Raw genomic sequence first — 15,041 nt, 5'->3', positions numbered from 1 at the left:
CACGACGCAATACCATCAAGCAGTTGTACTTATACGTACACATACGGTTTACGAACGCATGGGACTGTGTATATGTGCGTATATGCGTGAGTACGTACCTTTGAGGTAAGACAAGGTGGGGCTAGGGTTTTGTTGAGAGACGTAGGGTCCGATGATGAGACCGGCGTTGATGGAGACCATATTGACCATACGGTCCATGGCCAGAGCCCAAGCCGCCTTCTCCGACAACGTCTTTGCAAGCGCGTGCCATAACTGCGTTGAAGAAAATGATTATTTTTTTAATCATATGTTACTGTCCTAAACAAGTAAACATGTGTCGTAGTTGTTGTGTTATGTCTGAATTTTGAATGTTAGGTATTTCTTTATTTTTTTTATATTATTTTTATAATATAATTGGTTATCTTTAGTTTCCTAATGGTGACTGGTGAATTTAGGAATCGTACGTTGAACCATGAGATATGAGTTGCGGATACAGCTCAATTCTCTTATTATATCCTCTTCATGCGTCGCCATGCATTTCATGAAGACCCAACGTATCATATAATATATAAAAATCCCAACCTAAAAGTAAAAATAGATCCTTTTTTGGTGTAATTTCAAATGCAGTTATTTTTGGATGAATTTATTATTATAAATAATATGTCAGACGCTTGATGAACGAAGCCGACCCGTTTCCCCAGAGCACCGAAAATGATTACAATTTATTTAACAAAAAAAATTATTATTCCAGCTTGTAATTCTAACGTGGGTCCAACATGTTTAAAAATGTCGAATCTCTCGTCCGACATGCATGTTCCTTCTCACGAAATCGAACCCGAAAACATGAAAACCCCCCATCGCAGCGTATCATTAAAAGCCGTCAGAATTTGGTGAAACCATAAAATTCAATGAAACCCACGATATATATATATATATACACTCATACCACATGATCATGAATGAAACCCTAACATCATAATGAATTTGGACTATCTCAGCAAGACCGGTTTATTGTCCAAACCCTCTACGTGTATAGACATATATATTAAAGATATCACTCATGATTAGAATCATGGATATATATTCATCCAAATAGGGTACACAATCAAAATGTAAAATTTTGTAGGGGGAATACGTTATATCTTCTATATTGTTACTAGAGATATATAAAACGGTGTATTTTGAAATGCAATTCATTATAATGTAAATATATATATATAGAAAGAAAGACGAGAAAACCGAACCTTCTTCTTGCGACAGAAGTCTTGGTCACTCCAACACCTCTCGTCCACATCTTTCTGAGTTCCAATGTTGTCTCGCCAGATTGCAGCAGTGAGGGAGGAAGAGAACACAATCTTGTCAATGGTGTCTGTCTGCGCACACGCCTCCACTACATTGATCGCTCCTCTCACTTCCAAATCCACCTCCTTTTCCTACACAAAGATCATCAATCCAAACCCAATTCATAAAAATCAAAGCTTTATAGTATCTCATATATCATCATCAAAGAGAATTTCATCGAGATTTCGTCAGATTGAGAAAAATGCGACGATATATATACACTCACGTCATAACCAGAAGGATTGTCTAAGCAGCAGAAGACAACATTACAGCCTTTGAGAGACATGAGAATGCTCTGATAATCCAAGACATCGACATAGTACACATCCAATCTCTCTTCTGCAACCTCCATGTCCTTGATCTTCTTCTCTATCTCACTCTCCCCTGAGAACAGAAGAAACACGCAAAATGATTGATCTAACCCAGAAAATAAGAAGGACCCATTTCTCGAAAACCCTCAAATTCACGAGAAATGGAGGATCTGGAGATACCCAGAGAAGAATTTCGGGGGAAAGGTACCGTTTTTACGGATTGCAGCGTGAACGAAGTAGCCTCTGGAGAGCAATCGCTTGAGAATCCAGAAACCCACGTAAGTGGAAGCATCAAGAACACAGCAAGTGGGCTTCTTCTTCTCCTCTCGATCCATTTCTTCTTCTTCCTTTTTCAGATTGAATTTTGGAGTTTTTTCTCCGCCTTTATAGAAGGCGTGTGGGAGAGTTAGAAGAAAGGTTGGAAGAAGGAAGCATTAATAGAAGAAAGGTGGGTGAACTATTTCTGCTGCACGTTCCCAGCTACTCATCTTTATATTATATTATATTATATTATAGTTTCATCATAAACCCCTTTTCGATTTTTTTAAAATTATTTATTAAAATATTCAAATCATAGTATCATTATTTCTCTAAATTTATTGGCCGGTTATCCACGAGTCAAGCCGTTATGTTAAACAGCATTCATGATTTGTTATTGTTATATTCTTTGTAATTTTATTCCTCAATTGGAACACAATGTTTTGATCGTTTGTTTGTTTAAAGTATTACGTGATGAATTTGTTTCCGTGTTGAAATTGAAATTATTAATTTATGGGAAAACTCTAATAGACAATTTTGTCATATTTGGGAAAAGGGATTTTTTTTCGTCGATAGAATATGAACGCATCATCTTTGCGTGTCTCAATCTCGCCTCTCTTACAATGAAATATCATTCTTCTAATTTCCACACAAAAAAAAAAGAACATAACTTGTAAAATAATATCCAAATTTTCAAGTTAGAATTTGGAGTGTGCATAAAGCTTTTTACAAAAATGGGTTTCTAAAGATCAATTTTTTTTTTTCAAAATGAAGTAAATCTATCCATCGGTTGCAGAAGTTCTAAAAAGAAACAGCGTTGAAAGATTCATAATAATCACAAAAATGCTAGGAGCCCACTACAAAGTTGGATAAATAGTACTCATTCCGTTTCAAAATATTTATAGTTTTAGGTTATTTTCTATGTTTTAAAATATTTGTCATTCCAATTTTATATCTATCAAATTTTAATAAATTATTAATGATAACATTGTTTTTATCATTAAATAAAGTTATATGTGACTTTTTTTTTCTTTTTTTTTTAAAAAATGTGAAATAATCTAAAATAATAATTATTTTGAAATGGGTAGTAATGATTATTTTCTTTTTCTCCCACTAAATTGTAAAATTAAATGTATTAAATATTAATAAATATATTTCGGGTCTACAGTAATTAAGTTGGATTAGTAGCTATCAAATTTTATATACACAACCTTAATAATTGTGGGGTCGATTTGAATGGCGGAAGAATTCACGAGTTAACTTGTAGAAACAAAACTCGAAGAGGATATAATTCACACAAAGTCAAAGTCAAAGTCAGCCATAATTTTTTTTTTTTTGTAAATTTAGTGATTGAAAAAATGCGATATGATAAGGAAAATATTTATACAATAGAACGAGAAATTAAAAGCAAAAAAAAAAAAAGAGAGGAAGTAGTTAGCAGTTAGTAGGTAGAGAGTGTGGTTGGGAGAGTATTGACGTGGGAAGCTTCTCACAAGTGAACCAACCAAATACACATTATAATAAGAGAGTTTTCACACACTTTCAAAACACTTTAATATCAAAATAGATATTAAATCCTAATTTATTTATATTTACAAAAACAAAAAATTCATCTATTTTTTGTTATATATATAGATAAAACTCGACTGAGTTATATGATCAGATGCAATTTTCATATAGTTGGATCTTTTGGGTAACCAGCAAAAAAAATGTTTGTAACACAACGAAACGAAATGTTGATTGGAAAAAATTTCATGAAGATAGAAGTCATCAAAGGATAAGCATTTAAATGTTATTGATATATAATAAAGTTTAAGAGAAATACAAACTTGGTGGTACTAAGACTTTTGCCACTATAATTGTCTCGAATCATTAACGACGCAATTTATTATAATAAATAAAATGATCCAACCGGTTAATTGGACATGTTTCAGATTAATCTTGACCAGGTTCAATTACTAGCCTAAAAATTTGAAAAACTAATCAAAATTAGAAAGAATTACATGATATAAAAAGTTATGTATTTTTTACAAGTTTTGGTTTACATATATTTATTTTCGAGGGAAAAATGAATGTCGGCATTCTCCGATGAGAAAAATGAATACCAATTTCGTATACACTTGTGCGTAATTATAGTATTATTGCAAACACTATCATTCTTGTTTTTTTTTCTCATTTTAAAAATAAATTATTGGATTAACCTAAACTGTGAATTCCTTTTCTTATGTGTGTGTGTGTCATATGTTCAGATCGTTTAATAGCAAAATCGGTTCAAATGGAATTTAAGATGAACAAATTCGTAGCTATCTAGACCGAACCGAATCAGAACTTAGAATGGAGAATTCGAATTCCTAATGTGTGTGTGTGGTGGGATTTGGACGGAGAGATCAACAAAAGAGACGTCATCGCATCAAATTGATGGGAAAACAGGACACAACTAACCTCCTTTTTTGACGAAATACTTATCTTTCTACTCAGTCTTGAACAAGCTTGATGGAACCTGAAAGCAGCACAGAGCTTTTTGATTATATATATTCTGTTTCTATGCTTGTGGTAAAAAGTAAATGTAAAAGTAAAAGTGCCGCATGCATACCTTCACATGATGTGGCATGATCTTGATATCGTATGGTACATGAAGCCAAGCCTCAGGAGGGTAGAACAGAAAGTTTTCGGGTTTGCTCGTGTACACGTCCGCATATCTGTGTATGTGATAAGAAAACGCTGATTCTTGACCCGTGTCCGTTAAAAACGTCGCCCCAAACGATGTATTGAACATCTGTTTCATCGTTTGCCTCGCCTTTTGCCTCTCCCTGTTCAGCTCTTCCAGCAGAGCCCGACATGCCTCGCTTCTATGGCTGTTCGCCACCGTCGCATGGTATCTACCAAGCAGCTCTTGTATTATATGAAATTTCGCCTGAAATTTATTCAACACATTCATGATTCATGTCCTCAGACTAACATGTAAGAACATGTTTCACGTACGAGGTTGTTAAATTGAGGATCTTAAGGCATGCCCTTGTTGGGATATCAGTTCTCTCCATTGTTGATACGAAACAGTAGAAAATAACGGAGAAGGGCAAGGCCTACCTGTTCAAACCGGTAGCTATCTTCATTTTGTATCTGTATCTCTCTCTGAACCAACAAAACATCACGTAGAAATCAGCCGAAGCTGGGAATTTTGAAGACTTTAAAGAACAAAAAAAAAAGCTGAAAATGCTGATTTCTACACGAAAAACTTTAGTAATGGAGGACTAACTTCGAGTTCATGTATTATAGCAGCCGTCCGCCAACCAGACTTTGAAGGTCCTCTAAGGTCACTAAATAAGTGATCGCCAAAATAAATCACCTTTGGAATTCAACAAAAGAGTTTAAAAAGGGGGGAAGGCGATTCAGCTTTTAAACTACATTCAGAGCATAAAAAAAGCAAACAAAAATGGAGAAAATTGAGGGAGTGATTGAGAAGGAAAGAAGTACCTCAGGGCCATGCCACTTTGTAATTTGGAGAAAGGATTTAAGGCATCCATGGTAGTAAACTTTATTTGGGTGAAACGCATCCACTTTCGTAAATGCCAAAGTGTCTCTCTCGGTATCATAGCAGCTACAGTGAGTAAGCACAAAGTTTATGTTCTTCGACTCTGAGAGACTTAGAAGCTTCGCTAGGAAACAGGATCTCACCATTTCCGAAAATAACAGTAATCAGAGATAAAACGAACCGGAAAGGATGGTCAGATGTATAAAACTCTGGTTTATTAGCTTTAGCGATCACAACATCGAAAAGCTCCCTCCACGAGTCTTTGACACCAAAAGTATCCTGATGAAAAAAGATAAGCTCCACTGAGAAACAACACAGGGATCATGATTTAGATTATAGAAACAAGAAGGTACTAATTCTTAGGAGATCATGTTACATGTACAAACTAAGTAAATGAAATAGACTGTCGAGGCAGGAACACAGTATTTGTCCTGAGGCAGATTCAAAAGGGGAGAGAGAGAGAGAGAGAGAGAGAGCTTCAATGAAATGAATCGCACCTCCATCAGAAAGCGCATTCCTCCATCCACAAAATGATAAGGAGAGTTGGTCAGTAAGAAAAGCTTCTTCCCTTTATCCTTTAGCATTCTCAGGAAACGTAGTAGCTGACCCTGTAACAGTATGTTCCCAAAACAAGAAAGAGGTATTTTCAAACTCTGCAATCTAGAACATATCATCTGAGCTGTCAGAAACTGAATCAATGGGATAAGAAAAAGGTATAAATCATAAGCAAACAAAGTCGAGAACTTACATTCTTAACCAAATATCTATGAGGATCGGAGAGGATTCCTCTATGGGCCAATCCACTTCTATGGACATGCTGAATTGCACGATTTACATCATTGTATATGTAAGAGGCATCGAACTCCAGCTTGGCATCGACAAAGTATTGGACCATGTCTGCAAGAAGACATGCCTAATAACAATAAAAATGAATATTCAGATAGAGCTAAAAAATGATTGTCAATCACATGATGGGATTTGCATCAAAAGGTATTTTGTTTATCAGACCGACCTCACTAAAGCAAAAGAAATCCATCAACCCCACCAGGCCTCTGGCTTGATCACGACCTATATGCCGTGTACCGTACATGTCTTCTATTTCCTTCCTACTAAGCTGCACCATGGAGGGACATGTTAAAGCAAGAAAATTTTCCCGCTGAAGGATTCATTCAAACCTCCATCTCGGTTCAACAGTTAGACAACAACAACAACAACATGGCCTCATTCCCAAGTTCAACAGTTAGACAAAGAAAAACAGAAAAAAAAAAGATGAATACGTTTAAGAGTACCTTACGACGACCAAAATAACACCCATCAGGCTCAATCGAACCAAAGAAATCCAATTTCATGAGGCATCCCTTTTGCCTATCGTAATACAACCCTCGGATGGGGAAAGTTGGATCGTACTTGAATTGCATACAAATCTCAGGATACCTAAACTGCAAGAACAGAGGAACACAGATTCTCAAGCAGCAGACCAAACACAACACAACACAACACAACACAAGCCAAATCCACAAAAAAAAAAAACACAACACTCTGAAGACCACCTCGTTAACCATATGCTGTTTCGCGAGATCATATATCAAACTCTGCAGGTTGGAAGAGTAATGAGCCAATGTGTAGTCATAGTCAAATCCATAAACCTGTATGTTATCCAACCTGAGATTCTTATTAACGTAAATCCCTACAATCAACCAAAAAACAAAGCAGTTCATTAATTAACAAAAGAGCATATGACCAATACACAGACATATGTATATACGGAGACCTTGAGGGTTCATTTTGGGCATTCCTTTGAGTGTGTCAGGGATCTTGAGAAACCTTTCTCTCGCCATTTCGAATTCGTCTCGAATCCTCGAGATCGCATCGTCGACCGCGAAATCATCAGGTGCGGAAATGGCACAATTCTCAACCAGATTCGACGCCGTATCCGCCGAAGCGACGGAACAGTAGCCTCGCAAACTTGGTAGTAAACCTAATTACAGTGACTAAACCACCTCAATCCCCCATTGGTAAAAAGTGTAAAGCTAAGGCCAGGTCATATAACCGGAGAACTCACCATTTCCGGATCCAGAAGCAGAAAACCTTCCTCTCTGCAATCACAACGAACCACATCATCAATCAAAAGCAGAGAGAACAGAGTACACGCAGTTACATATATTGTGGAGAGAGAAAGAGAAGATTACAGAGATGGAAGGTGCGAGAAGAAGAATCCGGCGAAGAGAAGACATGATCGAGGAACAAAACTCAGCTCGTCATTACAGAGTATGTACGTATGCCCTGTTTTTCCCGAGTTCTTACTTTTTAGGAGTGACCATGGTATCGCTGACGTCATCTGACGGAGGGGATAAAATGGATGGAAGGCGGTTAGGGTTTTTTGCTCTGTGAAAGGAGGAACCAAACTTCACAGATTATTGGAACATTTTGGGCTCAAAAAAGCCCAAGAAAACAAAATGGGCTTAATAGGCCTGTTTTCAATATGCACTGCTTGGGAATGAAAAATCTCACTAGACTTGTAACGAACCAAAAAAAAAAAGTTGGTGTCTGCCCTAAACATTTCAAATAAAAAAAGGGAAAATGACATTTTGCAATATTTTCCTACACCAACTTTGCAAAATGTGACCTTTTCCTGCACAGATTTTTAATTTGACAAAAAACTACACCAAATTATCAAATATGTCAAATTGATACATGAACTATCCGATTTAACTGTAATTTCCTACACAATCCGAAAACGGTGTTAAGTGTCTGTTAACCGCTGACATGGCATGCCACGTGGCGGCTGACGTGGCACGCCACATAGATTTTTTTGCCACATCAGTATGCCACATCATATTTTTAAAAAAATTCCGAAAAATATGAAAAAAATCGATTTTTTTTTTAAATTTAAAATAAAATAAATAAATAGCAATATATATATATATATTCATATCTATATACAAATAAAAATATAAATATATATACTCTTATATAAAAATATATAACTATATATATACAAAATAAAAAACATACACATATATATACAAACATCTATACAAATATATATACATATACATACAAACAAATATAAACATAAATACTTCTATGTATATATATTTCTATATATATCAAATAAAAATATACACATATATACATGCATTTATACAAATATATATGCATATACATACATACAAATATATTTATATATACACACATACATATATATATATAAATACATATACATGTATATGAATACATATTTATTATATATACACATATACACATACATATATATAAATATATACATACATACAAAATAAAAAAATATACAAGTATATATATATATAGGAGTATATATGTTTATATTTGTATTTGTACATAGATATAAATACATATATATACATGTATATGTATTTATATATGTATGTGTATATATATAAATATACTTGTATGTATGTATATGCATATATATTTGTATAAATACATGTATATATGTGTATATTTTTATTTGATATATATAGAAATATATATACATAGAAGTATTTATGTTTATATTTGTATTTGCATGTGGATATGAATATATATATATATGTGATTTTTTTTTATTTTGTATGTATGTATGTATGTATGTATATGCATATGTATATATACATATATATGTGTTTATATATGTATATGTATATATAAATATATTTGTTTGTATGTATATGTAAATCGATTTTTTTTCATATTTTTCCGGAATTTTTTTTTAAAAATATGACGTGGCATGCTGATGTGGCAAAAAAATCTATGTGGCGTGCCACGTCAGCCGCCACGTGGCGTACCACATCAGCGGTTAACGGACACTTAACACCGTTTTCGGATTGTGTAGGAAATTGCAGTTAAATTGGGTTGTTCGTGTATCAATTTGGCACATTTGATAATTTGGTGTAGTTTTTTGTCAAATTAAAAATTCGTGTAGGAAAATGTCACATTTTGCAAAGTTGGTGTAGAAAAATGTCATTTTTCCATAAAAAAAATCGAAATTAATTTTAAAAAAAACTATTATCGAAAAGATAACTAAACTTGTCTTTTTACGTATCACATTAAACTTAGTTTCCTTGATTCCAGAAATTCAAATTTCTTTACGTAAAAATTTATCCATAAATTTCTTAAGATCTCTTTTAGCATAAGATAGCAGGAATAAACAAGTTTATTTTTGGATTTAAGCGTTTTAGTTATAAAAAGATACTCTTTTTTTTTCAATTTATATAAAATTCAATTCGGACACATGGGGATCAATTTTGCATTACCGTAACCATAAGCACATATGAAATGTGAAGAAGGATCATTTGGGTTGGCCTAAGAACTGGCTGTTGATTAGGACATTAAATACATTTGCTTATATAGTCATCAAAATTAAAAGGGAAAGAAGCGATTCCACCACCAGACAAATGTAATGGAGTTGAAGTGCATACTTGAGATGTTGGGACCAGGAAAACGTTATTAACCGACCAGAGCCATGGATCGATTCTTGAAGAACAATGAAAACCTCGCCAAAGCAAATCTTATTTATTTTTGTACCCTTTTTGGTGCCAATTAGATCAGTGTTTACTTCTTCTCCTTGAAGCTATCTCCAACGCCCAAGCTTTCCCTATCTCCGTCTGAAACTTCCCTGCATCATCAACCATCCATAATCTTAGCCCTTCCACTCTCCGTTCCATAACGTTTGGTGATGTATAAAATATGCTAATTCTTCTATTCTACTATGTATGGAGCGAATGTCATACCGGCGGTCGACTGGAAAAATTCTTCTAGATCCTTCCCTTGCTCTGCACAAACGGCGAAATCAGTTTTCAGGAACCACCCCCGAGAGAATTTGCTAACGGGATTCAAACAAAAGTCCCTTGAAGAGAGCTTTACCGTTTTCATATTCCAAGGCTTGTAGTATCATTTCAACCTGCAGGGAACACGGCAGTGTTGTATGTAGACAGCTTCAATGAACTTTTCCAATCAATATGCACACTGCTATTGAGTAGCAAGCGAGAGGGGGGGGGGGTATACCTTGTCGAAATCTTTAACAACTTTGGCTTCTGGTGAGGAGTTTTCTTCGTATTCTGCCCATAGTTCAGCAATTTCCTTGGCTGCATTTTTAACAAATACGCTTTCACTGTCATTCACTGAACTAAATAATCGCAAACGGTATAAAATGATCAGCGGAATATAGTATTGAAAGGTATATGGAAGAGAGTAAGTACCTCTTGGTCCTCCACCCAAGAGTTGGCACATGTGTTCAAGTGCTTCCCTTTCTCTTCGACTTTTCTCTTCCTTCGCGATCCCATCAGAAGGGGTTATGTCCCCAACAATGGCTACTCAACCAATTCATGTGATACAATAACAATGTCAACATATCGATGAGAAAGGATGCCGATAATATACTCTCTAGAACAAAAAAAGGTTTGAAAATGAAAAGATTAAGGCACCTTCTGCAATGTCATGAACAATTGCCATTTTTATGCACCTGAAAATACAGGGAAAACATATTTGCACTGTTGATATGAATCACTAATGGTTAGGAATGAAAATCATGGATGAAATAGACAAGCAACCAAAAGTCTTACTTGTCTCTGTCCACACTGGGTATATCTGAAGAGATCAGAGCCATCAATCCCATCCGGTACATGTGATCAGCTATTGATTCTGCATCTTTCACATTTCTCTTAACCCATCCAGCTCTTTTCGTCATCTGATTTAAACATAAAGTTTGATTATCATACAATGCCACGGACGAAAAGATGCACCATGAATCGAAACCATTCATGTTCATACAAACTGATATAAACTAAGAAACGAGATCAAAGGTCACGAAGTTCACGGCTAAAAGCACTATATGAAATCAGGAATCAAGCTATCAAACCCCAGAAGATTTGAACCCAATCAATTCCAATTTCCTACCAAACTATACCCGACAAAGTGGTCCAAGACCAAGAACGCTAGAAGGCTCAGACAGTTCTCAACGCTGCAAAGCATTTGCATCTAAGGTTCCATAGACAACGACAAAACTATTTCGAAATTCGGAACGAATGCACGATAATTTACTGTTTATAAAATCGCAAGTGAGAGTATGAATCTCTCTACATAAAGATAAATTAGCTTAAACATCCACTAGGAAAGGAACTACTATTTCATGCTTTCCACAGTACAATAAATACTTTTATGCATCCGTATTATCTTTCCCCCACACTTTCTCGCCAACCAAACACCACCAGAGCTAAAAACGAACGCGAGATAACGGCAAAACACAATGCGGCGACATACGAATCGGATCTTTCTCAGCTAAACTACCTTGAGACGAGTACAAAGCGTGAGGAAATCGATAGCCGAGGCAGCCGCAGAAGAGTGAGTCGCCGCGTCATTACCGGAGGTACGTGGAACGGCGCCGTCGTCGCCGCCGGAGAGAGACGACGAGGAGGAGTGAGAAGCCCCAGCGGCCATGCGGTGGATCGTCCGATTAGGAAGAGCTGGAGATCCGGCGGCGGAGAAGCTGAATCGGAGCTGAGAGCGAGCGAGGGACGGGACGAGGAGAACGAAAGACGATGATCTGCAGAACAACACTCGATTCACGCTCCTCATCATTTTCCTCCGGATTTTACTTTTTTTCCTTTTCGGAAACTGTGTTTCCATTTGTCGATACAATATTATTCTTTTTCTTCTTTTTGCTTTTTTTCCCCAATTTGTATATTGGGCTTTTTGGCCCAAAATTGTTTCCCTAAAATAAACGACGAGAAATTAGATGGATGGTTTTTTTATTTTGAGTTTTTGAATTTAGTTTTTTATTTTTACATTTTAGTTTTTATTTTTTGGTTATTGGGTTTTACAGATTTATAAATAAAAAATGTAGTTTTAATTTTTAGTTGATTTTTTTCCATATAATAGTTTTTCTGGTTTTTAATAAAATCAAATTAAAAAAAATTTAATTGCCAATTTTTTGAGTTTTTAAAATTTAAAAACAATTACTCAATGATTTATTCTAAGATTTTTAAATTTTTTTTATTTAGATTCGAGTGTATGTGGGTATAATTTTGATCGTTTTTTCTACATACGTTAAAAAATAACTGTACAAAATTTGTTTAGAAAAACATCTACAACAATTTTCAAGAAAAAAAAAATACTAAAGATTTTAGTTGGATTTAATTTTGGTTCAATTTCATTCCATTGATATGAGACCATGGGTCATTGAAATCGGCCAACGCGGAAGTCTTTCGGCCCAATATATATATATTTAAGCCCAACATCATGCACTATATTTCCCAGCCTTAAAAAGCCCAAATATTTTCGGTTCCAATGGTAATTTCTTTCTTACATGGGTAAATAATTTTTTGCAGTTTTTGAGTATGTTTAATGTCAGGTTTAATAGAACATAATCTTGTAAATAGATAGATGAGCAACTATCATAAATGGCTTAAAGTTGAAGAAAACGGTTTGGTGGTGGTGTGGTCACACTGAATCATTGATCTTCCGCAGCGTGCAAACTAAATCCGGGATAAATATTATTTTCGAGCATTGTTAGCAGCACATGACGGTCCAAATCTCATGAAAATTGAGGAGGTGACACGTGGAGATTGACGATATAATGGAGTCCATGGACGAATAGTCGATGTAAAATTGCCGCGTGGAGTCCCAACGTTTATTGCGCAGGGGCCAGGCCTTGGTGCATGGTGCCTCCTATCCTCCACTATCTTCTTCTTCTTTAGTGGATCTTTCGTGGGTCGGTCATCCCTCTCTCTCTCTCTCTCTCTCTCTCAGTCATAGTATGCCAGTGCCACATTCCTGTTTGCACAAAGCTTTTATCATTTCATGGTTATTTCCAAGTTTGGTGATGGAATAATTAATAACAATTATTTTAACCCATTATCATACGCATGCGCATTTTTATATCATACATCACTTTTGACTTCGACTTGTATCCAACATTCTAAAGTATGTTCTATCCAGTTTCATCACAATCATTTCCCCTTCAACGCCTATAAATACCCCATTCTTCCTTCTACTTCATTCCATTCAGAGTTCGAACATACAAGCAACGTACAAAAACAAGCACAACCATGTCTTCATTTAACTCTTTGTCACTACTTCTGATCACTCTACTCTTAGCCACGTCAGCCCTAATATCCGAGAGCCGGGTCGCCAGAAAAGACTTGGGCCTCGACCTCGGTGGAATAGGAATCGGTGCAGGTATCGGGATTGGACTCGGCGGTGGCGGATCTGGGTCCGGAGCCGGAGCAGGGTCGGGTTCCGGATCCGGGTCAAGCTCATCCTCCTCGTCTAGCTCCAGTAGCTCCTCGTCGAGTTCTGGTGGTGGTGGTGGGTCGGAGGCAGGATCCGAAGCCGGTTCCTACGCCGGTTCAAGAGCTGGGTCGGGTTCAGGAAGACAGTCCGGGTCGGGCGGTGGAGAAGGGTATGGACACGGGGAAGGGTACGGAAGAGGTGGTGGGTCTGGCAACGGCGGAGGGGAAGGTGGGGGACGCGGCGGAGGATACGGCCGTGGCGGCGGCGGTGACTGAGGGAACGTACGTGCATGGATTATGGATAGGATCTCCATGCAAAAGTGTTGTTACGTAATTTATGTTTGTAACGCATAAAAATTTGAATAAAAGTAGTTAAAGTATGTAATCAACCATTCGTGGGATGATATTTCATTTTCGAGATTTTAGTGGTTGAATAAAAGGAGATGAAAAAGCTCCTATATATGTGTTATATGCAAATTTTATTGTTGAGAAGATTGTATATCGTATATATTCGACGGAAAATGTCGTGTTAATCGAATACAATATGTACTATATACATATTTGGTGTTTTCCGTATGCAAATTCGATATGGTATTGTATTCGTAGGTACAGATTAGGTATATTAATAAAACCAGATTGTATTTTTTTTACTACTGAACCAAAATTTCGAAAACCTGGAGCCCAAAAAAAAAAAAAAAAAAAAAAAAACTAGAGGCTTTCTTGTCCATTGTTGCTGATAAAAAACTTATGGGTAACAATGTATTTTTTTAATTCGAAATACAAAGTAATTTTGAAAAGTAAATAAGCATTGTGAAAATTTATGTGATCAAAAGAATTATTTAATTAGTTAATATAATTCTAATTAGTTCTCATAAAAAAATCTTAAATTTGGTTAACTCTAACACGTTAATTCTTTTTTACCTTCATATAATATCTTTATTTATAACATCAAGGTAAAAAAAATATTATTGATATAACTAGGGGTGTCAATAGAACCCGAAACCCGAAGTCCGGCCCGAAACTCGCCCGAAAAATTAAGGGTTTGGGCCTAATAATATAGATCCGGTAAATAAATGGCGGACCGGTCCGGTCCAGAAAAAGTTAAGGTCGAATCGAGTCCGGTCCGAAACCCGCCCGGCCCGCCCATTTAGTCCGAAAAAATATTATATTATTAGATTTTTATTTTCATTTGAGATTTAATATCACATAACATTATATATTGTATGTTATATATATATATATATATATATTTCAAAGCAATTTGATTTATATATATTAAACTTATATTATATATATATATATTATTAAACAATTTAATTAGATTTTGGTTTAATTAATTTATAGATATATATATATAATTTATATTTATGT

At 35.6% G+C, this 15,041-nt stretch overlaps 4 protein-coding genes across 5 annotated transcripts in view; 1 reads left to right on the top strand and 3 right to left on the bottom strand.

Annotated features, from left to right (window-relative positions):
* LOC104803532 (cinnamoyl-CoA reductase-like SNL6) overlaps positions 1–2,091 on the bottom strand; it is a 2,910-nt gene extending 819 nt beyond the window's left edge. The window contains exons 1-4 of the mRNA XM_010527469.2: positions 1,840–2,091; positions 1,547–1,704; positions 1,224–1,412; positions 99–252 (exon numbers count right to left, since the gene is read on the bottom strand). Coding sequence (XP_010525771.1) covers positions 99–252; positions 1,224–1,412; positions 1,547–1,704; positions 1,840–1,966 — 628 coding nt within the window. The 5' untranslated portion in view covers positions 1,967–2,091. The remainder of the gene's footprint in view (positions 1–98; positions 253–1,223; positions 1,413–1,546; positions 1,705–1,839) is intronic.
* A 2,086-nt stretch (positions 2,092–4,177) lies between these two features.
* Positions 4,178–7,784, bottom strand: LOC104803527 (5'-nucleotidase domain-containing protein DDB_G0275467). Of its 2 annotated transcripts, XM_010527462.2 has the most exons (14): positions 7,611–7,781; positions 7,484–7,517; positions 7,193–7,399; positions 6,972–7,108; positions 6,711–6,860; positions 6,434–6,535; positions 6,170–6,334; positions 5,919–6,029; positions 5,603–5,700; positions 5,364–5,487; positions 5,146–5,235; positions 4,977–5,021; positions 4,483–4,803; positions 4,178–4,389 (listed from the first exon to the last, which is right to left on the bottom strand). In XM_010527462.2, the coding sequence occupies exons 1-14, from the start codon at positions 7,653–7,655 to the stop codon at positions 4,360–4,362; spliced, it is 1,659 nt and encodes a 552-aa protein (XP_010525764.1). In that variant the 5' UTR covers positions 7,656–7,781; the 3' UTR covers positions 4,178–4,359. The 2 variants fall into 2 exon arrangements, with proteins under 2 accessions (XP_010525764.1, XP_019056895.1); XM_019201350.1 differs by having other exon boundaries at positions 6,711–7,108; positions 7,611–7,784.
* Positions 7,785–9,713: 1,929 nt separating this feature from the next.
* On the bottom strand, positions 9,714–12,061 carry LOC104803526 (HD domain-containing protein 2). Its single transcript, XM_010527461.1, has 8 exons — positions 11,728–12,061; positions 11,004–11,128; positions 10,866–10,903; positions 10,641–10,751; positions 10,447–10,526; positions 10,306–10,342; positions 10,173–10,214; positions 9,714–10,057 (listed from the first exon to the last, which is right to left on the bottom strand). The coding sequence occupies exons 1-8, from the start codon at positions 12,016–12,018 to the stop codon at positions 9,987–9,989; spliced, it is 795 nt and encodes a 264-aa protein (XP_010525763.1). The 5' UTR covers positions 12,019–12,061; the 3' UTR covers positions 9,714–9,986.
* A 1,363-nt stretch (positions 12,062–13,424) lies between these two features.
* LOC104803525 (glycine-rich protein 5) lies at positions 13,425–14,240 on the top strand. Its single transcript, XM_010527460.2, has one exon. The coding sequence runs from the start codon at positions 13,488–13,490 to the stop codon at positions 13,944–13,946; it is 459 nt and encodes a 152-aa protein (XP_010525762.1). The 5' UTR covers positions 13,425–13,487; the 3' UTR covers positions 13,947–14,240.
* The last annotated feature ends 801 nt before the right edge of the window (positions 14,241–15,041 follow it).

Source organism: Tarenaya hassleriana, unplaced genomic scaffold, assembly GCF_000463585.1.
Source record: "Tarenaya hassleriana unplaced genomic scaffold, ASM46358v1 Cleome9, whole genome shotgun sequence".
NCBI lineage: Eukaryota > Viridiplantae > Streptophyta > Magnoliopsida > Brassicales > Cleomaceae > Tarenaya > Tarenaya hassleriana.
The sequence above is the reverse complement of the archived record's forward strand: the minus strand, read 5'-3'. Positions and strand labels throughout refer to the sequence as shown.

Bases quoted from the DNA above. Each gene is read 5' to 3' on its own strand.
- LOC104803526 (XM_010527461.1), bottom strand. From the start codon at position 12,018: ATGATGAGGAGCGTGAATCGAGTGTTGTTCTGCAGATCATCGTCTTTC. The intron at 11,129-11,727 runs GTAGTTTAGCTG...TGTTTAAATCAG, and splicing joins CGCTTTGTACTCGTCTCAAG to ATGACGAAAAGAGCTGGATG. The intron at 10,058-10,172 runs GTATGACATTCG...TTGATGATGCAG, and splicing joins ATTTTTCCAGTCGACCGCCG to GGAAGTTTCAGACGGAGATA.
- LOC104803525 (XM_010527460.2), top strand. From the start codon at position 13,488: ATGTCTTCATTTAACTCTTTGTCACTACTTCTGATCACTCTACTCTTA.
- LOC104803527 (XM_019201350.1), bottom strand. From the start codon at position 7,655: ATGTCTTCTCTTCGCCGGATTCTTCTTCTCGCACCTTCCATCTCT. The intron at 7,518-7,610 runs GTAATCTTCTCT...TTGTGATTGCAG, and splicing joins TTCTCGCACCTTCCATCTCT to AGAGGAAGGTTTTCTGCTTC. The intron at 4,390-4,482 runs GTATGCATGCGG...TGCTGCTTTCAG, and splicing joins TCATGCCACATCATGTGAAG to GTTCCATCAAGCTTGTTCAA.